Consider the following 23,728-nt stretch of genomic DNA (forward strand, 5'->3'; position numbering starts at 1 on the left):
TACAAAGAGTTGCCACTTCTAAATGAAAAGTTTCTATCACAATAAAATTTCACATCTGTGCTTACACACTCCAGTAACTAAGCTAATGTCAAGGGCACTTTTGCAGAAAATTATTAAATTGGTACACTGCTTCAAGATCCTGAGTACTAGATAGTCAGCCCTTCACCATAATATTGTTAAATAGGATTTACTATATAAAAAATCAAAAGTGTACTACCTTACGAAGTCCAATTAGAAAATAACATCACAAATAGGAAACAACTACAGGCACATGATTTTGACTTTGGGAACCCCTAACAGAAGAATCGCCATTTTACTAAGAAGCTATAAATTCTAAAGAAATGACCAGAGTTACCTAAAAAAAATAAAAAATCATAATAAATCTTCCATTGAAGTAAGCCAAAAGGTCCATTTCAATAGAATACTCCCTTAAACCTGCTTTACATATCTCTGCATGTTCACTACCTTGCAATTACACTGATTAGCAAAGACACACACAAGGATCAAAGGGGACCTTCTGGAGTGTCTTGACCAACCTGCCAAAAATTTATGCTCATGCCAATAAGCAGCATGCAATCAAAAGGAGGTTTAAACTGCAGTGGTTACCTCAAACCATATAGAGATAAGGGGGACAACATATCATTGCTTTCAGTAACAGTGACAAACAGGTTACACCATGAACAAGGCATGTACTAAAACAGAACAGAAGTGTAAAACAACTACACAATAATGTTGCATAACATGGGGTGACAAGAAAGGACCAACCAAGCCAAAACACAAACTGGCCACAGCTGAAATTAAAGATAATACTAATGAATATTGGAATCCAAAATCTGGGAAGGAAAAGATCAAGTCAACCATGAGCAAAATACACTTCAACAACCAGTGCTTCTTTGAAAGCAACATTATGTACAAAATGTCTTATAATTTTTTTCAGGAATGGAATATTTGCTTTTTGATTCAGTGAATACAAATGTGAATGAAACATACAGAGTCTATTTATCTACATACAGTATATATGTATAGTATTAGACAGTTTATGCTTTTTAATTTTTTTTTGTAAATATGCTAATTTCCATAATTTAAATATTTTCAGTAGACAATACTTAAATCTCTGACACTCTAATGTTAACCAAAATAAGCAGAAGGCTGGCTGCCAGTGCAGGAAAAAACAGTTTCTCCTGTTATCATTTATAGCTATATTTCTTTATGTGCTTTCTAAATCTGGATCATCCACTTTTACCTTTCATTCAAATATGGCATATACACTTCGAAAATGGGTGATACAATCATATAGAGGGCCTCTTAAAACGGAGCAGTTTCTAATTCAGCTATCTTATTGTTCATAGGCAGAAACTGCGTTTCCAGTTGTGATAGATATTGTTTGTTAAGAGGAGAAGAACAGCAGTTTAAATCATTTTGTCTAAGATAGGTACCCTGTTATCAGATGGAGCGCTGATGGAACAAGGAGCCAGCGTGGGCTGAATCTAGCAATGGCTGCTTGACCTCACCTCCACAAGGCATCAACACAATTTCTGTGTTAGCCTTGCTAACACTTCACATTTTTCATGTCTTTTTTTTTTTTTCTTGAGAGTAAAACAAATAGAAAGAATGCTAAAATTGAATTTTGTGGAATGGTTCATAATTAACTTTAAGTCAGGAAAGGCAAGGGAGTCACAAATCAGCTACTCATTGTCATTACTAACAAGTGAAAATATTTTTTTCTACCATCTGCAGGATCTGTGCTAATTTTGTACTGTCTTCTTTTGTACTGTCTAGTCTATTTATATTTATTAGGAAAGTGTTAACATTTAATTATTTTAAAATAGAAGGCTTTTCTTTTTTCCCATTAACAGGAGGTACTGTGGAAACTAGTAATACAACACCTGGGTGAAAAGATGGCTAAATTAAGTATGAAGCATCCAGCCTATATCAACTTCCTTTTCATTTACAGACCTACATGAAAGGAGATACTGTAATTCAGGTTCTCCTTGACTCTGGAAATTATGAGAAGCTGCAGGCCATGCTGAAATCTCTATTTCCATCAGAGTATCCCTTTTCTGTGTAAACGTACATATTAATTGGTATACCTCAGTTTATCTAGGTTCTTCTTGTGAAAGTGTTTCTGGAAAAGTAATCTTTCAATATTTCAGCATTTAATTTCATAACAGCCAAGCAGCAAACTTCCCTCATGGCTTCTACATGGGAGCCTGCACCAAAACCATTTGCTCCCTGTGAGAAAGCCTTGAAGCTGTTTCACTTTGCAATAAGGTCCATTTTGCCCAATCCAAAAATTTGAGCATGTTAACGTTTTCCAACATTAGCTTGAGTCCTCTGCTACCAAGAAGGAGAAAGACGAGATAAAGGAAGATGTGAAAAACTCCATTTTGGAGAGATTATGGCAGAAAGAAATCTCTGGAAAAGAGGAAAAGCCACAAATTGCGTCAAAAGCAGTCCTGACAAGCAAGGAGCTGCTGGGCTGGAAAACTGGTCTGTGTGTTTATACACACTTCCAAAACAAGTCTTGAGATAGCTGGAAATTGAAACTATAATCTCCTTAGACAGAAGCAGCAAGAAGGAAGAAAATGTGCATGTTTGAGGAAGGAACTAATATTGTATCGTTTGCTCTGGTAGGCATGTGCTTCACTGTACTTGGGGCCGGCGATGAAAGCTTCACTACTGTTCAGACAAATCGAGGTGCTAAAACCTCTCCTGCTTATATTTCTTCCCTCACAGCTATGTGCCTACTCAGAGTGATTCACACCTTCATCTTGCCAGATTTCTGGACAGGTCACTTGGACTTGATAGGCTCACTGTTCCCCATCCCTACAACTGAGATAATGACACATCCCCACCTAGGAGAAGCGCTCTGAGGACAAATGCTGGAGGAGTATTTAGGGACAGCAATGACAGAGCCTATATGAATTCCTAAGGTAGGAACTTTGTGCCCTCTCTAAAAGTAACAAACAAGTACAGCTTTTATGTAGACAGGATGAACAATAACATGAGACGGAAAAGCTCAAGGTATTATGTTTACTCCTAAAACACACATTTGCTATTATTTTCTCTGTACTTCCTTCAGGCTATGGTGGCACTACTGAAATAATTATCTTCCTGCCACTTCAACTCAGGAAGGCTGATGGGAAGCAGGAGAAACTTCTTTTATTTTCCCTTGTGCCCATCACCAAGTCAAATTTTTTCATTACCGAGGCAGCTGCTGCAGGAGCCATCCTTCCTTCCCCAGAAAGGACAGAGGGAAGCAATTTAACTGGGGCAGCTGTCATGCTACAACGTGTTACAAAAAAAGCAAATGAGAACTGATTCAGATGCACGATTTCAGCCTGTTTCCTGAGAGATGCAAGATGAGAGGTGCAGCTCTGAGTGTTGTTTTGGAAAGGAGCATTGCAGAACACTACCACTACCGGTTTGCATTTTCAAAGCTTGCACACCGAAAGGCAGAAAACCCAGCCAGGGCAGGCAGTGGCTTTCTGGGATGTAGTGGCTCTTAAAAACAAAACAATACAAAAACAGGTCCAGGAATAAAATCTTCAACTACCAGTGGCTTTTATTCCATTCCTCAGGATCACCATCTTGCTCTGGTCCCCCTTCATAGATGTCCTGACACTCCTGACGCTCACCATCCCTGGGAGATGCATCTGCCCATACAAAGGCTGGTTACTCCCTGCTACTGATAGTCAATACTGACTCTTCTCAGCAGTAACAGTTTGAGCACCTGCTAGCACATATACCTTTTCTTTCTGCAGGAATTCAGGAAAATTTAACAACATATTGCGCAATGGAAGGAATGTAAACATAGTCTAGTATCTTTTCTTGAACTGACCTAATGACATTATGCGTTCTGTCTGCAGACAGCATGGGAAGTGCCACTGTGACTGCTGAGGTGTACTGCTGATGTTCATTAGCAGTTTGCCACTTACTACTCAGAATAAATAGGCAGAATGTTCCCTGGAGCCAGGACACAGACAACATAACCAAGAGACAAACAAGTATGTTGAATCCGAAGCGGTGGTTACACTTTATTAGATCTGTCAGTAATTCTGTCACTCTGCAGGAGGCACCATCAGAGCTCGTGTAACCCAGTACCTCTGTCCCATTAATCCTGCCTAACAAGTATGAGGTGATTGGTGTTGTAACTAAGAAACACAATTAAATATAAAAATCTACATTTAATAAACACTATGCAGTTTATTTCGACACCCTCAAGGAAGGAACCTGCAGTCAACCAAAGGACAATAATCTTATCAATTGTATCCTAAATGAGGCTTGACCCACAAGGGTAAGTAATTTCTGCAGAAGCATAGATGATAGTGTGTACTGAGGCTTCTACAACAGAAATGAGAACTTTTCTTACTTATTTTAGTATGAAAATCATAATGGAAATACAGCCATTGTAAAATAGGATAATGAAAAGATCTTAAGCTTTTTTATTTCTAGTATTAAATTAATCACCACATTGATGTTAGCAATCAAATAGAATGAAATCACAAAGTGAAAAATCAAAAAACCCATCTAGCTTCTGTTTTGCATTTTAAACAGGATAGCTTAGGGGCAACGGGAAAAAAATCTCTAAACATTTCAGATTGGTACTGGTTGACAGCACTTCTGTATTTCTGAAAAAAACCCCACAAAATCTTTAATTTCATAAGGGAAGAAGTCCAAACAATCCTAAAAGATCAGATTCTACTATATCAAGAAAAGAAATAAGACTCTTTACCTGCATACCATGTGTCTAGCATATCACATAGCATGCTATCAAATTTCAGAAAAAAGGTTTCAGAAGATGACATGATCCATCTCTCCATTTTCCTATCAGAATTCACAAAGGTAGAAAAAACACCCACATTCAAATCCTCCTTCTCACTATATAGGCTATAAAAGAAATTAATAACAGCTTCTAAGAAAAATCAGTGAAATCTGACTTCTGCATTTGCAGCCCTACACCAGACAAGTGGGAGAGCAGAGGATTCCCATCACAATGTGTCTGTGTATGGAGCACATCTGCAAGAACATTCAGAGCTAACCAAAGTGACCAGCAACTGAGAGCATAAATCAGGCCTGCATCTGTAAACTATCTGCATAATGTTGACTAAAGCTCTTCATACATTACATAGATATCCAAAGGGCTTGAAAGCGTTTTGCTACAGCAAAGATGGTAATAAAATAAAGAGTTACTGATGGACAAAGTGGCACAAAGTACAGAACTGTGCTTGCAGTGCCTCCATGAAGTTTGAACAAAAAATATTGAAAGATTCAAACCTGTGACCAGTTCTCTGATTTCCAAATCTGTCGTCTTTCGGAGTAACCGTACTAATGCTGGGATGCCACCACAGTTTTTCAGAGCAATTTTGTTGTCATCATTTGCCTTCCCATATACCAAGTTTCTCAAAGCTCCACAGGCACTACGGTGGACTTCTGTCATCCGATGGTCCAATAGGTCCACCAGTAATTGTATTCCACCTTGTCTTCTTATCTGAAACAGGCCAAAGTGATAATCATAAAATTAGGGAATGAATTATATATGCTACCCAGTGTAATTAAGCTGTAGTTTATGCAGGCTATGTTCCACCAAAAGTATGCTGGTAGGCCCACAAAGCTGCTATGGTATATTGCTTTGACTCCTTATACTGTTTTTACAACATAACTGTACAATGATGAACCTGAGCCTCTGTAAAAGCAGCCAAAAGTTAGTTAAGAGCGTTGCCTCACCAAGATTTCTCAAGGTTCAGCAAGGTTTGACTTAGCAAGGATTTCTCCTGCGCTGGAGAACATCATCCGCTTCAGAGTGCAGCACATCACAAGCTAGAGGAAAACCCACAAGACTACCACAAACATAAAAAGGCCCTTAATGAAATAAAGTTTTTAGGAGTCCCTCCCTTTATGTTTAATTACTTGGAATGTGAGCAGCTGCTGTAGTCTCTGCAAGGATGTTATATCAACAAAACTGGCAAAAGCAAAGATGAAAGGAAAAGGAGAAAAACTGTACAAACATAAAGACAAGGATGGTGGATAAATCATGGAAAGCTTGTTCTGTTACAGTTGAGGGAGACCCTTAAGAGATGCAGGAGCAGAAGTCATTCATTTGTAAGGTAGCCTACAAAACAAATTTCTAATGCAGTATCTTATATAAAATGTCATTCTAAAACCAGCACAGAAATGTTTAAGGCAAATGATCAAGAAGGTCAGTAATACCAAAAACAATTTATTATAAAATCTGTTTGCAAAAAATCCATCTTTAGTGTCCTCTTGCACTATTTGCCCCTCAAACAGCAACCAGTCTTGGATCTAATTTTAAGAAATCACAGCAGTTCACAAATAATATCCAAGGAGTACAATGCTTTAGCTTCAACTAAGTTATATAGACGTGTCTGTCAAAAAGTTTCTCCATGTGCGGTGTTGGCTAAGGCACAAAGCAAGCCAGGCACTTCAGCTGGCCAGTTTACCACTTCTAGTAATACTTTCCCTAAAACATTAAAAGAGAGACAGCTATAGAGTGTTTTCAAAACTACAGGCAAAGCTGAGACATTAATTTTAGAATCAAACTTTATGATGACAAAGTTTTAAAATCTTTGTGTAGTTATTCTTGCATGGGCATGCAAGAAAACATGAACCATGGTTTATCACGGGTTTATCTACTCATTTCAAAATATTTAAGTACAACCAAGGTATGGCATTTCATGACTCTAACACAAGCTTCACTGCAAATAAAGACTGAAAAATGATTCAACCTTTGAGGTTCCAAAACTGAGCTATACAAAATCACTCATTGATAAAATAGAAGTTTTCTCTTTCTTTTACTGTCTTATCTGGCATGCTCCTATTTTTGTAATAACAACAAGACCTAGTAATAGAAAAGTTTTGTAATAAAATAGTGTATGTACTGAGGTGCTACAGTATTAAATTAAAATGTTGTAATGTGTATACAGTTACAACACAGCTTTGGACTAAACGAAGTGACAGTGTTTAAAGACAAATTAAGATATTCTTACTTAAATAGGCATTATATCTGTATATTACATCCAAACTTCTGAGTAATATAAAGCAGCCGGCACTACATGGAGAGTGCAGAGACATGAATGGACATTGGTACAATGTATCAACTTCAGCTGGAAGAGTTCATTAATCTTTTTGAGAGCTCATTCTTCTACCCCTCATAGAAACCATGACATCTTTCAGTTTAGAAACCAGAAAACCAGATGAAAGAGAAAAGGTGTTGCGATACATCTCACGGGTCAAGACTTTGCCCATGTGAACAGGATGACTTGCAATGAAATCATCTGCTCCTTTCCAAGACAGGAAAAAAATAGGGAGTTTATCTGAGAGGGGTGGGAGGCAAGGTTGTTTGCTTGTTTTTACAATCCATCACCATTTAATTTTAAGATTAAAATGTGTTCACTTCCTCTACTAACCAGATTTTCTAAACCAACCATACTACATGAAGAGCCACCTACATAACAAAATAGATGATACTTATTGAAACAGAGTAGGAACAAAAATTCATGCATCAGTTCTACAAAAGGTGAAGCAACAACTGAGCTTCACACTTCAACCTCCGAAAAGAAACAAGATCTGATGGAAAAAAAAGAATGCAGTTACAAAATACACAGCTTGTTCTGGTATGATGAGTAATGTCAGGAACAACAGACTGAAAACACGTCTACTGATCTTTGTATTTTATATTTTTAAAGCACAATATGCTGAATGAATATTTTAGTTGCCTCACTGGTAAATAAAAAAGATTATGAATGAGAAAAACTATTAACTTTGTAGCAAAAATAATTCCGTGCACTATAATTCATCTGAAGACTCCAAGAGCTCTGCCTCCACTCAGAGGCACGCTGTGCCTGTGCTGTTTTCCCTGCTCTCCCTCTTGGACACAGCCAAGTGGGATCTCACGCTCCTTCATAGTTTCTCTTGTGGACACTCAGGTGACAGGTTTTGTTATCTTCTGCTTCGCTCTCTTCCCTTTCTAAGGGAAAATGTGTGGTTCTGCCACATTCAGCTGTACCTTCCCTTTTCAGTCATGGTATCCAACAGCACACCAGTATTCAGCTCACGCAGCTCCTCCTCTCCGAGAAACCTGAAGTAAGCAGCAGACTGAAGTGATTCAAAGATACTTTCTTAAAAGCAAGGGCATTAAATATTCATCTAAAATGCATTTCTGACAGAAAAAAAATATGGGTAACGCAACAGAAATGAAACTGATGTTACATAACACCTTACCTAACTTGATAAAAATTCTTAAATTCTACTGAAGAACCTATTCTTACCTAGGAAAGACAAGACTTATTTTGAAAACTTTGAATTTCCGAGCTCAGACACTCAGCCGAGTAGCTGTGTCAAGCAGGCAGAGATGAAGCTGATTCTTCAAAACTGGGAGCTCAGTTTCTGATCCTGTTCTATATCTGGATTACTGTGTTGCTTTGTTTTTGCTTTTCCAACAGCCCATTATTTACCACAAGTCTCACCCCATCTTCATGCTTTCATCACTTATCTATAGAGCTGTTTAATACTGTATTCTCCAGCAGGTTTAACTACGCCTGACAAACTGTGAGACTGTGATGAATGTGATCAGTATCTATTTACATTGCTGGAAACTGAGGCAAAGGAAATGAAATCATTTTTTCAAGTCCTTTATGAAGTCAGAGCTGCAGCCTGGAGGACAATTTGACCAAGTGAGTCTCTCGGGGCAGATCTCAGCCAAGCTTAGTTATCATGGCTCCAGTGAGTTCAGCAGTGTTACTGCAAAATGTCTTTCCCAAGAACACTGGCATGGCTGGATAAGCAGCAATTTGCACCAATGGGGCATCAAATCCCATTCCTCTTAAGGACTTTTCATAACACACTTCTGTCTCTCTCTTGACTTTATATGAAGAGAATATTTCTTAATGTAACATTTATTGACACATCGGTGGGCTGCTGCCTTGCTATATCCAGAAAAAAAAGAAAATAGAATATGCCAGTACCTGTTTGCCTGCTACAACCAAATAATCAGCATAGTACCAAGTCATCAGGAGATCAGCTCTGTTCTCACACAGACCAATTCCAGAGTAGCCACTTCTGAAGTCAAAAAAATGACTCTACATTCAACTCTACAGCTCAACTGAGTTCACACAGTCACATCATAAAGTTTATTCTTCCTGCTTTGAACATACTGTCCCTTTTTTATGCTGTCTCTTCTCATCATCTTCTCTTGCTGTCTTCAGACTGGAGTCATTAAAAATGCTGGGTTAATCTGTGTTGTGGTGTTTCTCATGAATCTTTTAATCCACGAACACTGCTAATTTCTGAATGTTCTTTCCTTTTTTTTTTTTTTCTCACTAGAAATGTGTATGTCTTCAGAAGATGCTGTTAGAGGGGTGTTAAATAAATAAAACAGGCTGTACTCTTTCACACCAGGCATTATGGAATGTATGGCAAATTCATACCAGAACGCAGCATGCATAAGCCTGAATTAATTCTGTTTAGCTTTCCTAATAAATTAGGGACCTATGTTGTGTAGCGTAAACCTATGCTGATCAAAGCAAAAACTGAAAGAACAGAGATTACGTGAATTTTGCCATGAAAAGTTATTCATGGAAGAATGCACAGAGCTGCTTTCGTATGATGAATCACATGTCTTCTTTCTCCAGGAAATGTTTAAACTTTCTTTTTAAAGTTGGCTTTTCACCATTAATATTACGGTCTACTTGCTGGTCAGAATCACTTGCTCCGGTCAAGCCTCATGATACTATGACAGACAGAACAGGAGAAGGTGCCAGCCCCTCTGGTCCGCAGACCGGTAAGAGTGTACTCACACCAGCTTGATTCCAGAGTCTTCTCTGGCATCATATTTTGTTTTTGCGTTGCATCTGAGAACATATTTGTATCCACGCTATGCAGATACAAGGTGAATTGGGACTCAAGAAGGGGTTCATACCAGTGCTGGAGGCAGTGAAGATGTTATGTTCCTAATACGGAGAGCCTGGATATTTCATGCCAAGAGCCTTTGAGAAATGTAATTTATCAGTTTCAGGGCTGACCTTTGATTCAATGGTGTTTACCACAACAAATTTTCCATGACAGTAGACTGTTAGATATTTAATCTACCAGGAGTTACGTGACCAGCCTAAAGCATATACACTGGTAAAACAAGTCAATAATACATTGATGATATGTCTGAAACAATATAGATATACTTGATTACTGTATGATTTTAGCATATGAATTATTTGACAGTTTGTTTTTCTAATTCGATACAAGAGATTGGATAGATGTGTGGAAAGAAAAGAAACAGGATGCGAAGGGCATGTAGATACCTGGAATGTACAGACATCTGTTTTGTGAGGACATCTGATCAATGGCTGTCCAGCATATAAACAGAGATGAGACAGGAAAAGTAATATACCACGCTTACCTACGCAAACCCTACAGAAAGAGACGATACCAAAGACCAGGTCTGCGAGGTCACTGCCTGATGAGCTGTTGAAGGAACTGCTCAAAGACTTGGAGAGGTTCAGCCTGAGCTGTGTTAAGCGGTAAAGGGGGATGGGGCACCCAGGGAGGAATGAATGACAAGGTTATCATGGGTCCTATGGGAAAGAGCATGCTTATGGGATGCTTTCAAGGGATTGTGGAAATGTGCAAAATTTACGGGATGTTTAGCAGAAGGGCAAAGGTAGGAAAAAAGAGACATCCAAGTGCATGGGGGAGGAACAACATGAGAAAATACAGAGAAGGATGTAATGAAAGGGGCTGGTTCATCTATAAGTAACTTGTGGTTCAGTATGCTTGTCTGGCCAAACCCTGTGCATAATCACTGCAATCTGGTTTATCTTGTTATTAACCCTAATTCCAAACAATTTTCCTGGATGAGGACAGTCTACGTTCTAGCGTTATGCCCGTCTAGTGAACTTCAAGGTGGAATAGCTGATGAGCAGGACAGGAGATCTGGGAAAGACCTATGAGAGACCCCATAGATCTAGGGGATAGGTAATGGTGAGACCAGGGTCTCAGGACGTGCTACTGGGCAGACCAAAGGTCTGAGCCAGCTACCAGAGAGACCTCTTTGTGTTTCCATGTGTGTGAGATGAGACCTGCCAGCAAACTTTGAGCCTGATTAGACAGAGATTAAGAATTAAGTATGACTGTTCGTGTTTGCATGAGTGCTGCTTTGTGTGCATGGGGTGCCTGTGCAGGAACTGTTCTCATGTTTGTGTTAATCTGTTGCATGACCTAAACTTCCTTTACATACATACCTAACAAAAGTAACAGGATGCTTCTATTTCTAGGATTATCCATATCTGATTAATTTCTCATTTATTTATTGTGCTGGTTTTGTAGATACGTAATTTAGGTTAGTATATACTACACTATACTTGAAATTTTAACTGGGTTACATGTTCAGCCTTGTATCATGTTTACTGAAGGATACAGAACAAGAGAAATCACCAGCTGGCTTGTTAAGCTAATCTAAAGGAGAAGTGCCCACCTTCTGAGCATTGCCGTACCACGTCCTGCTCCATTTCCACGTAGCAGTTAAGGGTTTGGTCCCGATCAATCTGAAGACTAGCACTAATCCCACCCATGGCAGGAGTGGTTCATGCAGCACTCAAGCACTACTCTTATACAAAGCATATGCTGGAGTCAGTGGATCAAATGCAGAGCTCCATTAAAAAAAAATATCCAGAGATCTCTCCCGAGGTATATTTAGCTCCCTTCAGGAAACATGTCTGGATCTACAGCTTTCAGTATCTTCTCCCTGCTTTGTATTACACTGGTTAAATATAACCTTTACTGATTTTGAGACTACTCTGGTCAAAGGATACTATCTGTGTTCTAAAAGGAACTGACAGAAGGACAATCTATGAACATGGAACCTCTCAGGAAAAAAAAATAAAAAAATTAAAGTATAAGTATTGTAGGGAATATTGCAGCCTTCTTAAGCTACCTTCTACTTTTCATGACAAATGCATGCCAAAGCTTGCAAAAATCGTAACACAGCTTGAAACTGAATTATTGTCAGATGTAAGCAGTAACAGCATTATAGTCCATGACCTTAATTGACAAAACATGCTACCTGTCACTGATTCAGCACAGAAGCCATGCTGTTCCTCCAGGCTCTCTGTTTAAAGTCTAACAATTGGATGTGAAAACCCGACTGGCTTGCTTCCCTGGGGATGGGGAAGGTTGCCCAAAAAGTGAGGTTAACCAGGACTGTCAGACTGAGCAGAATTCATGCTTTGACTTACAATCGACAGTATTATTTTCTCACATTTACAAGGACAGATAACTTCTCAAACGTGAAGAAAATGCAGGTGAGCGATATTTCTTCATATGAAGGATCAGAAAACTGGCCCTGGAACCTGGTTGTTGCTTATGGCCTTGTAACAACAGAAGCAAAGTCCAAGCAAATAGACATTAGCTGTCCTGAATTTTACTATAGTTTTGAACTCTATTCTGAAATTAAAATTATTCTATTCCTCCTAGCTGTGAAGAAGAGAAGCAAACCCCTCTCTTTCAATCACTGCATAATGGAAATCGCCTTTTCCATCCCTTGAAAGGCTGTAAAAATCAGAGCTAGAGATATAAAAAGGAAGGAAAGTGAAGCTTCAAGTTTTAAACAGCTTAGCCAAAGACTGTTAGATAATGAAGTATTCCAACACAGCCTAAAAATATTGCTGTGATAGAAACCAAAACACCCTTCCTCTTCTATTTATACTCAGCAAGTGGGTATCTGAGATATTGTTCAAATTTTGCCAGTAGGTATAACTGGAACATCCTCTCCGGCATTTAATTCTGACTACCCTGCATTACAAAGTAGAATATAATGGAAACAGAACAGGATTAAGAACAGGTGACAAAAATTGTTAGAGACTGACAGAGTGATAAAGTATGTTTCTAAAATAACACAATCTCCTCTTCCCAACAGGACATTAAGCGTTCCACTATTAACAGCTCCACAGTCCTAATTTGAAGATTAATTCATGGTTAAATGCTTACTTTCCACATTTTTCTTAATAATCACTTTTGAATAGCTCTCCGTCCAAAGGAGGTGAAGGAAATCTAACAACAATCAAGCCTTTATAGACGTCACCGATATTAATTGCCAGCTTAATTGATGTAACACACTGCATCATCCACCACTTATTCTGTGACATTTCCATTATTAAGAAAGCATATTTCGATATATCAAAATACAAGTGTTTAAACACATAGAATTATTTTTAATGCCATTGTGTTACATATGGAACAGAACTGAAAAATAGCTGACTGCTAACTAATGACGGTATATATCCAATAAACCCCAAACTAAAAGGACAATTCAATTTAAGTCTGCTTCTAGAACTTTGTAGTAATAATTGGTTTTAAAGTTCTTAAATGCTGGATTACTAACTAGCAGAATAAGTGCTTATTATTATAGACACAAATGGATTCCAAGCAATTCTGCTCCATGGGTGTGGGAAGGAGAAGCTACAAGTGAGTAGAACCAAATGGCGAAAGTATTTTTAAAGAGCAGCAGGCAGTTTCTGAGACACTCTTTGACTGTGGCCACCCTGCTCCTCTCAGTGTCACCCTTGGAGCAACCAGTGTGCCCATACAGACCAGGGCACTCTGGGAACATCCAAGAAGTCACTGCCCGCACAGCAACTTGACTGCACTGACCCATTATACAGAGTATTCATAAAATTATTACATTTATAGAAATTTTTTTACTGCAATTCCTTTCCACGAGACCTTTCTGTTGTTTATCTTTGCCTTGTCTACATTACTAAAATGACTTTCATCTAAGAGGAAAAAAAACACTGTGCCTTTTGGAGAAGGGTTTGGAAGATGGACAGCCTCTTTACTAGCTACTTTCAGAGGGCTGATTCCTAAAACTTGAAATGGGTAGGAAGGGAAGAAAAAAAATTTCCAACCAAACAGAATATAAGAATAGCTTTTAGTACAATATGTCTCTTAAGAGAAATGTACTGTTCAAACTTTAATTCTTCTCCGGTATTTCTTCTGATACGCCTATCAAACAGCAGCTATACAACACAAAATCTGTACGTTGCAAACGCACATGAGATTCATTGCAGACAAATTTACCTGCAACTTCATAGGGTAATTCAGTCTCATTAGCAAAGTAATTTGCTACAAGTTTAAAAAAGTGCTGAGTAATTTTAGCTTAAAATAGAGTGGAATGTTATGCAAATTGCTACATTAGCTCCAAAGTCTAATTTGTTTAAGGAATCTAAATCAGGGTTTGGATCTAGGTCCCACTTAAGAATGGTTCTGTAAAACTGTCATTAAGGACTGATTAGCTCAGACACAAAGGCAACATAAAGCCGTGAACAGGTATAATTTAAGTAAATTCAGCCAGTGGCACATATACAATGTTCTGCTTTAAGTTAAATAAGAATGGCTCTCTGTGTGCTAAAATGTAGCAGGTTGGAGAAGGAAGGGGGTCTGTAGAAATGAGGCAGGTGTTTGGAGGAATGGTTGTTTGACATGAGGACATGCAACATGGGGTCACTACTCAGAAGATTTTCTTCTGGGAGTGGATATTTTATTTCTGTTACTGAGTATATATTTGTTTTTCCCTGTGTTTCTTAAGTGACCTCTTTAGATCCTGGGATCTATGTGTGCAATTAACAGAGGCTGGAAAACACATTCCATACAGAAGGAGACTCAAAATTATGCTCCAAAATTGTCCAGAAAAGGTATGAATAAATGTGCTGCTTCCTCAGCCAGTAAGCCTTAATGTATTCTGCACAACATTTTGGTTTTCATGCTTGGTAGGAAGGCTATGACTATTATATATATCAAGGTCTTAGAATGATTTTATTCTTCACTGAAAAAATTTCCAGCTAGGTGTAAGTTACCTATAATAGCAAAGGTTTACCCTAATACTCCTTAAAAACATTAATTTGAAGGCTGACACAAGCATCCTATTCTAAATCTAAACATCAAGTATTAACAGGATCATCCAAATAACACTCCTAACTGCAGGCATAAAGCTGACCTGAAGTGCTTGCCTGACTGTGAAAAAGAGATTTTCAATCCCACTGTTAAAAGCAGTATCTCCTAAAATGAACAGATTGGCATTGACCTGCATTAACCAAGCTCCTCAGCTTTTGAATCTCTGGGGGTATAAACTAACACTGAGGAACGCACACAAATTAGGAAAAACACACACAAGCCAAAGCCCTTAGAAGGTATTGTAATTACTTGATTTTAATTTGGGGTCTTCGCTTCTCAAAAGAGTCAAAAAAAGGAAAATACTAAAGAAGGTTCAGCAGTGTGCACTATATAGAAAATGCAACGAAAATATTCGTTTAGGATGCAAAAGACACTGGCACTCAAGCACTGATCTAGTACTGTCTGAAATTAAATGAAAAATGATGATTAACGCCAAGCGTTCAGATCATTTGCTTTCTGGATCATTTATTTAAGAAGAATTAGGCATCTATTTGAGAATGAAGGACTACATTTATTATCGGGGGAAAAGATCAACGTATATACTGCACCTAAGAACACCTTGGTATTCCTATAACCAGATTTCTAGTGAAGTTTAAAAAAATATTGAATTTTCTGTATCTTGTTTATGTGCTCACGAATACACAAATACCATCTTGGAACAAGGTGGTCACCAATAAGACCACAGAACTTTTTTTTTTTTTCAGTCATTTAAACCCAAGCAGAACAACTCTATCTGACATTACAGCTCTAACTGGAAATTAAAAAAGATCCTTTTTTGATGCTTGCTGTAGCTATCTCACACAGTCTCCCTCACAGAGTAAACAACATGCCACTTCTTCTCAGATTAAAAATACATTCACAATTTATTAGATCAAGCATCATACTGCCCCCGATGACCTCTGCTCCTATGACATTCTCTACTGTGATTTAAACAAGAGGTATTCTCTCCTTGTAACTCATGTATTACCCCTCAAAGAGTCTCTCAGTCCCATGAGAATTTTCTGTCTTAAAGCTGCAGTATTTGAGAGGCCAGTTACTGTCTCAAAAGCTAATGAATGAATGAACGTATTCTCACAACATCCCTCTGATAGAAACTCAGGAACATACAATTAAATCATTTGCCTAAGGTCACAAAGACAAGCTGTGGCATAGCTACAACTATGACCTGTAATTTAAGAGTTCCAGTGCAAAGCTGGGCTGCAGAATCTTTACTCTGTCTCCCCATTTATGTGAGTATTATAAATGGAGTAAAAGTCAACACAAATAAGCCTGCCTCATCTCTAATGTACTTTGTAATACCCACAGTTCAATATGCAAAATTCTAAATATATATATATATAAAATTATCTATTGTAATAAGAGTGTGTACATATATATGTACTTCTACTGGTTTAATTGTTTTTTCCCCCTTTGCTTAGCTCTTTGCCTCTAGCTTATTCTCTTCACCTTCTAAAATCCACACCTTTCTTCTGATTTTTTTTCAAAATCTCCTATACTCTTTGAAATAGGGAAAGACCAGACTATAACACAGACTTGCAGAAGGCCCCAGCAAAGTTCTGTTTCATTCTCTATTGCCTTCCTGACACTTAATCTTCCGTTCACTTGCTGGACTGCAAATAAGCCTCAGATGTGTAACTCAAGACCTCTCTTTTTCAAACAGCAGAACACAGAAATAGCATACAGAAATGAGGAACAAGCAAAATAACCATCAAAAATAGTGCTACCTCACTGCCAATGGACTAACTCTATAAAGTGGACTAAGGACTAATCTATAAGGCTTGTGAGTTGCAGCAATTTTTCAATTGCTCTTGGACATAAGAATAGCAAAGCAGCAGTTTCAAAAAAACCCCTCACCCAAACCCTTATAATACTTCTCTGTGTGGCAACATTCTCACCTGTTCTTCAGCAACTGCGGAAGCAGCAACAGCTCAAATATAAGGGGCTGATTTGGACTTATTGTGTCATTTATAATTGTGCATTAACTATCTCTTTACAGTTGTTAAATGATCCTTACAGTGGGCATTACAACCCATACTTTTTGTGCAAATGAGGATGCAAGAACAAATCAAATCTCTCTGTGAAACTACAAAACGTTATTATATTCCAAATAACTTTTCAAGCCATATCTCCCAGACCTACTGCATTTCCATATCAGTGTGAACCAAGGTCTCTGCAAGATCCCAACCTTAGAAACGTCAGCCATTTATCAGTAAGTAGTACTCTTCTGGGATGAGAAGGAGAGAATTTGACCCACAACCAGTATAAAACATACAAAACTTCAATTTCAAAATTTCTATCTTGTTTTTAATTATCTTGTTTTTTCTTATATTCCTCATGTGGTATGAGTCATACTCTGAATTATACCACTGTAAACCCTAGAAAAGCAGGATCGACTTCAGCAGCATTGTTATAAATTGACTCTGAGATGAAATTAAGGATTCTGTAGTTCAAGCGACTTCAAACAATTTTCTGCAGTGGCTGGATAGACAGGTAAGCATTTTAATTTTAGAGCCTTAGGTGTCCTTATGCCTCTACAAACCTGTGCCTTCTGCTGCAACCACTCTCGGTAGCTTAGTAACAGCCATCTCTTTGTATTTTTAAACACATTTTGGAGATCAGCTGCTGGTCTTTACTTTAGACGTTTCACTGGCATGGCCTTTTTATCAGGACTACAATTTGCCTTATTGAAATCATTTTGCTGCCAACCTTTTCAGTACACATATGTTGAGAAAACATTAAATTACAGATATTGATATAATCTAGGTTATTTTATTTCTATATATAGTATGCAAAATTTTACCATGGCTTGCCGGATGATAAGAACAGTAACAAAAAAAAGATGCTCTACATAAGGAAAATAATCCTCTGCATTCACACATCAGCCTAATAAATCAGAGAAGCAGTTGGCAAAAGAGTTATGAATGGAAAGAAATCCATGGCATATATACTAGAACATTATACTGCTTGAAAACGTTGCAAATATATTGATTGCCCATTCAAAATCTGGGAACATCACATTACTTACATCAAGCGATGCTGTCTTTCAGTGTGTATTACCTTTCCTTCCCTACCGCCTAATATTTTCAAATACAAAAGATACAGCTTTTACAAATGTTTTAAAACAACTGGGACATTTTTCCCTCAGAGCAGTGAAGAGGGATTCACGTCTGCCTGCATCTGCTGCATGCCACAGAAAGCAGCACCAAGGCATTCATCTGGCGCAGAAAATACTGAGGTTTTTTTCTCTCCTACTAACTGTGTGAAAAGCATTAACACCAGATGTTCACATCTGAATTTTCTGGATAATTGAATTTATTGCTTAAAATTCTCTTCTATGTAGTTACTCATTCAGAGGCAAACTCCGGCTGCCCAGAGCTGAAAAAGCTAGAAACCTTTTAGCCATTATTCTCATCCCCTGTGAGGCAGACACTGTAGGACCCAGATAAACAGGAGGTCTAGACAGGTTTTGTTCAAGACCTCACTCGCTCCCTTCAGCACACAAGAAGATCAGTGCCAGACCCCTAAATAGCAGCAAAACAGAGGTCAGACACAGCATCCCAAAGATGTTTGCAGACACTGTTACCAGTCTGCAGTGTAGTGCATGAACAGGATAGTCCAGACAACAGCAGTGAAGCTGCAATTATCTGTATGAAGCGTGGACTGTTGTTAATAATTAAAATACATATATATATTTTGGCTTTGGCTCTAAATAATAGTTGCTTACTTCCTATTAGGATCACAGAAAAATGTATCTTAAAGAGGAACTTCTAGGAAGAGTGAGCACAACTTTGTCCATTCGGCTATTCCCTGGAGGGGGAATAGCGTGGAGGAAAGAGGGAGAATATGAAAGCAGTGTAAAGCAGTGTGGGGGTAAAAACACAGATACATATTCTCAATGTTACACCCACTACTTAGCAAAATGATTATATTTTCAGTCACTTTGTAAATTCATTCAATTTAGTCTTTGTGAGTTCAATGAGAATGATATAATGTTACAAATTGACTGAAAACGAGAAGGCAGCAAGCAAAATGTCTCATTTTTGCTTATCTAACATTACTGAGAAAAACCAAACACACCTAGATGTTATGTCTAAGAAATAATATACTCTTGTTTATTTATTTATGAAGCTACTTCATTTTACAGGACTGATACTTTGTCACTTTACAGGAGTGATACTTCATTCCCAGTTGAGACTTTTCTCCAAAAGGAATAATTTTGAAATGCGAATGCAATAAACCCAAAGCATTAATCAAGATCCTTAGCAAAGCTGAGGAGTAAAAGACAAGAACTGGCCCTCGCAATCTGCCACAACTTTGCTGTGCAGTCTCCGGTTAACTCCCTGGCTCTCCAATTCCCTCTCTTAACTGATTGTCACTCTGGTGGGGCTTGTCATTGACTCCTTTATTTAACAACTTTAATATTCTCCTAATCTTACATCAAGTGATATCTATGCCAGGTGTACAGTAAATCATTATTATAATTCAGGCAAAGTATCCTGATGATGAAATCAAGAATAACCATGGTCAAATGACCACAGAGGGAGTAAAATGCCACTCCTTCTGTGCTACAGAAAGCACAGATTGTGGGGACACAGCACAACACTCAGTGACATTCATTAATTCTCAGCCTTAATAAATGTAAAGACAGTGCACAAAACAAAGACATGCACTCTATCGTCAGAAGAGATAAATGTCAAAATGACAGTGCATAAATTAGATGGTGAAACAGCAGAGAGATGCACTCAGAAAAACTTTTGAAAGCAAGATGATCATTTTAAGATTTAATTCCCTGAGAGAATGTGGGCTTCTATGCTTTTTTTTTTAAAAAAAAAAAAAAAGTGAAAAGGCCTGAAACAAAGAGAAATGGCCCACCATATTATAGTTAACTATGTTTCTGCAATTTATTAGCAAATAATGACAATTTATTCACAAGAAAAACCATACTGATATATTCTGATAAATACTGCTTAGTTACTCAGAATTGGACTCCAGATTGGGGGAGGTTAGTGAATGAAAGTGTGTTTTTAATTATCATTATTCTAAATAATAATCTTTTAAGACCATTAATACCGTAAGTGGTCCTAACAACACTGTTAACATAGATTATTGTGTTAAGACCAGCGCAGCCATTTCTGCCTCATCGGTTTTAGTTATATTATATTAAAGAGGGAAAATATTCAGTCACAGGGTTGTATTATAGGCCAGGAGTTAGTGCTTCTTTGCTTCACACAATTCAAACTAAAGGAGGAGAGAGGAGATCATGGAGATAACATAAAGGGACATCCAAAGCAGACATACTAGACACTTCAAACTAGAGCTGTAGCTACTGAAGTGCTATCAAATATCCTCTCTTGCACACCTATCAGTAGAGAAGGGCTTAAGTACAGAAATCACTGTTTTGTTCAGGAGAAACAGACCATTTACATCTGCCTTCCTTAACACAGAAACACATCTCAAGCCACTGACTGCTGGAATAAATAAAATGGAAGGGAGCAGAAAGATTACGAGAGGTTACATAGGTTTGAAGTTGGGATCAAATGGGGATGATTTTTTTTTTAAAAAAGCAGCAGCAATAGTAGAACAAAGGTTGCCTTCAAAAAATCTCCTACGGAAAGAAGATGAGACAAGCCATAGTTAGTATACCAGAGCGATGAGACCTTGATCATGGGAAAAAGAACGCATTGTTTCCATAAATCTAACAGAATAGAGGATTCATCCTTCATCTGTTCCACGTTTGTGTTTTATGAATCTTCCAATAGGATAGAGGAAAAGATGTCTTCAGCTCCTGTATCCCACTACAAATTAATGTGACTGCAAAAAGGCCACAAGACGCACGGTGCAAGGCAAACTGGAGACAGAAAGACCACTGGGACACAGCCTTGCACAATCCCCTCTCAACCTCAGGTGTGGAGAAAGCAGTGACTTCAGGCATCATATGAGAGCCTGTTGCCAGCAAGGATCCAGCATTGTGTCCAGCTCCATGGAGCAAGAACAGCCGCTGTCTCCTTTAGGCAACCTTCCACCTCCTGAAACAGCTGGTAATGAAACAAAAAGCTCCTGAGAGAGCGACAACAGAGAACTGGGTTGATTCTCTCCTACACTCCCTGCTCAGCCATGGCACACCTCTGTTCTCATGGATGGCTGTGTCAAAGAACAGGATCTGGCATTTTTGGCACCATTTGTGTGTATCATAAAAGCACCCAGATTAAAAGCAAAGCGGGACAGCCCTCACAAACATTTTCAACCTGAAGCCACAGAGGTGTTCATATTGATGGGTTGTTACCAACTTACCACCCTTGAGAAGAATAAAAGGAAATCATCAAAGTAGAATAAAATTATCATCCTCATTTTACAGGAGAGCCCATGGTCATGCAGGGCTAAAAATGGACTTAGACCTTGAAATTTAGTCAAGTGCTTTCAGTATAAACCCATTTTATTTCAGGTATACAGCTTTTACTTCATCTTTTCATCTTTTAAGACATCTTCACATATTCACCCTGTCTTTCTCTTCTCTCTGTGGCTACAATGAAGCATAAATATGCAATTTTTTTGTGTTGCACCATGATAGAGTGCCTTTAAGACATAGGTATGCTAGAGAAAGCTAAAACAAGAGGCATTCAAATTGTTCTTGTCACAGTTTGGCTTTGCAATTACTATCATTCCCCCAGTTGACCAAGACTCATTTAGTACCTACAGATCAGTTATTTTACACTTTCCAGTTATTTGTCATGTAAGTTCTATGCAGTACACCACAAATACTGTAACTGTGTTTGTAACTTGCATTCTGCAAGTACCACCAGTTCAAAAGCTCTTTGTAAAAATAAAGTTAAAAGGAGAAATAGGCCTTGAGGAGGAATGAAAAATGGCATTGCTTATGCTAAAGAATAAAAATCTTGAATGGAATGGGATAAGAAGCAAACATAAAGCTATTTGTATTTTTTTTCTTACTGTGTAGAGTAAGACTCTGTGGTGCTGTTGATGGTCGTGCATGGAAGTTACACCTAAATTTCTTTCAGTGTAAAATCATATCCTTGAATGACAAGGTGCAAGCAGTGGAACATCTTGCTGGAAAAACTATTCCAATAGTGCAAACTAAGACAATTTTAAAAAGACAATTCAAAGGGTCATTTCCAAAAATACTTTGAGAGTAAAACTTAAAAAAAAAAAAAAGAAAGCATTTGTAGACGGAAAATTGACACAAACCAGCCCAACCTATATTGCAGAACAACACAGCACCTGTTGATTGACTTCTCAGAAAACAGACTAGAGGTAAGTGAGAACCTAAAAGTTAAGTCCTGTAAAATCGTCGTTAATGACGTTTTTATTAAATAAAAGAATTAAATTATTACTGTTTCTCAGTAAGTCACTGGGTGCTGCTTTACTTCATTAGAGTAATTTCTACCAGTAAATATGACACAGAAAGTGCATTTGAAAAGGACTGTTAGACATTTACTTGTACAGGTGAATAGGACTGCCCAGGGTGACAGGGAGATAGACCCAAACCATCCTGTACGCAGTAATCTAAACATAAGTAAGCAAAAGCATGAACATGTAAGTGCTCATTTTGACAATCAGGTGCAGGCAAGCGCTCCTTCACATAAACAATCACCATTAAAATAGTAAATTCCTTGTGAAGCCATTTAGGAGAATATTTCTCAAACTGTGAGATTTCACCCATACAGATGTTTAACACACGACAATTATGGTTATCTAAGTACTAATAAAATGTTTATAACTGAACAGGGAAGTATAGTTTCTCCAAAAGTATGCAATTATTGTCTGCACTAAAATGTACTCTCAAAAAATGTTTTAGAGCCTCTCTGCAACTTTCACATTACTTTTCAGTATCACCTATGAGACACTTCTTTCATTTAAATTAAATAGCATGTCTATATCATCTGGCATGCAGAGATTAAAGCAGTTCACATAATGTCTTTAATGGAAAACTGACAGTATCATTAACGGACAAGGCAAATTCCAGCCTTTAACTGAAGAGAATTTAGAAAAAAACAGAAGAGGAAGGCTACAGGAAGATGAATGCAAAGCTATGATATTTCTTCAAACACATAGGAAAAGAAAGATACTGTATTTTCTCTGGGACCCCTCATGGAAACAGAAGGGAATCTTGAAGAACACTGTAGAAACAAAACCAAGATACCTTTCAAGAATCATAAGGGTACCTCCAACCCCCTTTCTGGATCTTTCAAATGTTGGATTGAGGAATTCTGTCAGCACTAGACAGAAGGTCTAAAAGCAACATCATGGACTGTTTGTCCATCACCCCATAGTAACTGTAAGTATTCCTTGGGACAAAGCCATGCTAGAAATATGCATACATAACCTTGATGGATTATCAAGGTGCATATGTAACCATCATGGATCTAGCAGTGCTATGGATAACATCAAAGTTACTACAACACTGCAGTTATCTGGATTATAGATGTAAAAGAGACAGAGGTGAGAAAAAAATGTATCCTTGAAGATGATGACAATAACTTACATCACATGAGATACTTTGTCTTATATGGTTCATGTTTCCTTTCCATTTCAATCAGATGGCCTATCACACACTTAACAGAATAGAGGATAGGAAAGGAAGATGTATAGTCAACAAGCCCTCACTAATAATGATAAAGAGCAACATAAATATAAAAAATAATGATGATAAACAAGAGGTTCGTATAGTCTACGCATGCTGCCTGACATACAAATGAGTGGTAGCATCGTGTTGAAAGGGTTCTGAGCACATTCTGAAGTACTCACAGAA

The 23,728-nt window shown here is 37.9% G+C and overlaps 1 protein-coding gene across 1 annotated transcript in view; it reads right to left on the reverse strand.

Moving 5' to 3' along the window:
* Nucleotides 1-23,728, reverse strand: part of CTNND2 (catenin delta 2) — a 672,616-nt gene that overhangs the window by 139,584 nt on the left and 509,304 nt on the right. The window contains exon 11 of the mRNA XM_014940766.1: nt 5,278-5,491. Within this exon, the coding sequence (XP_014796252.1) occupies nt 5,278-5,491 (214 nt within the window). The remainder of the gene's footprint in view (nt 1-5,277; nt 5,492-23,728) is intronic.

This window comes from Calidris pugnax, unplaced genomic scaffold, assembly GCF_001431845.1.
Source record: "Calidris pugnax isolate Ruff unplaced genomic scaffold, ASM143184v1 scaffold8, whole genome shotgun sequence".
Lineage (NCBI taxonomy): Eukaryota > Metazoa > Chordata > Aves > Charadriiformes > Scolopacidae > Calidris > Calidris pugnax.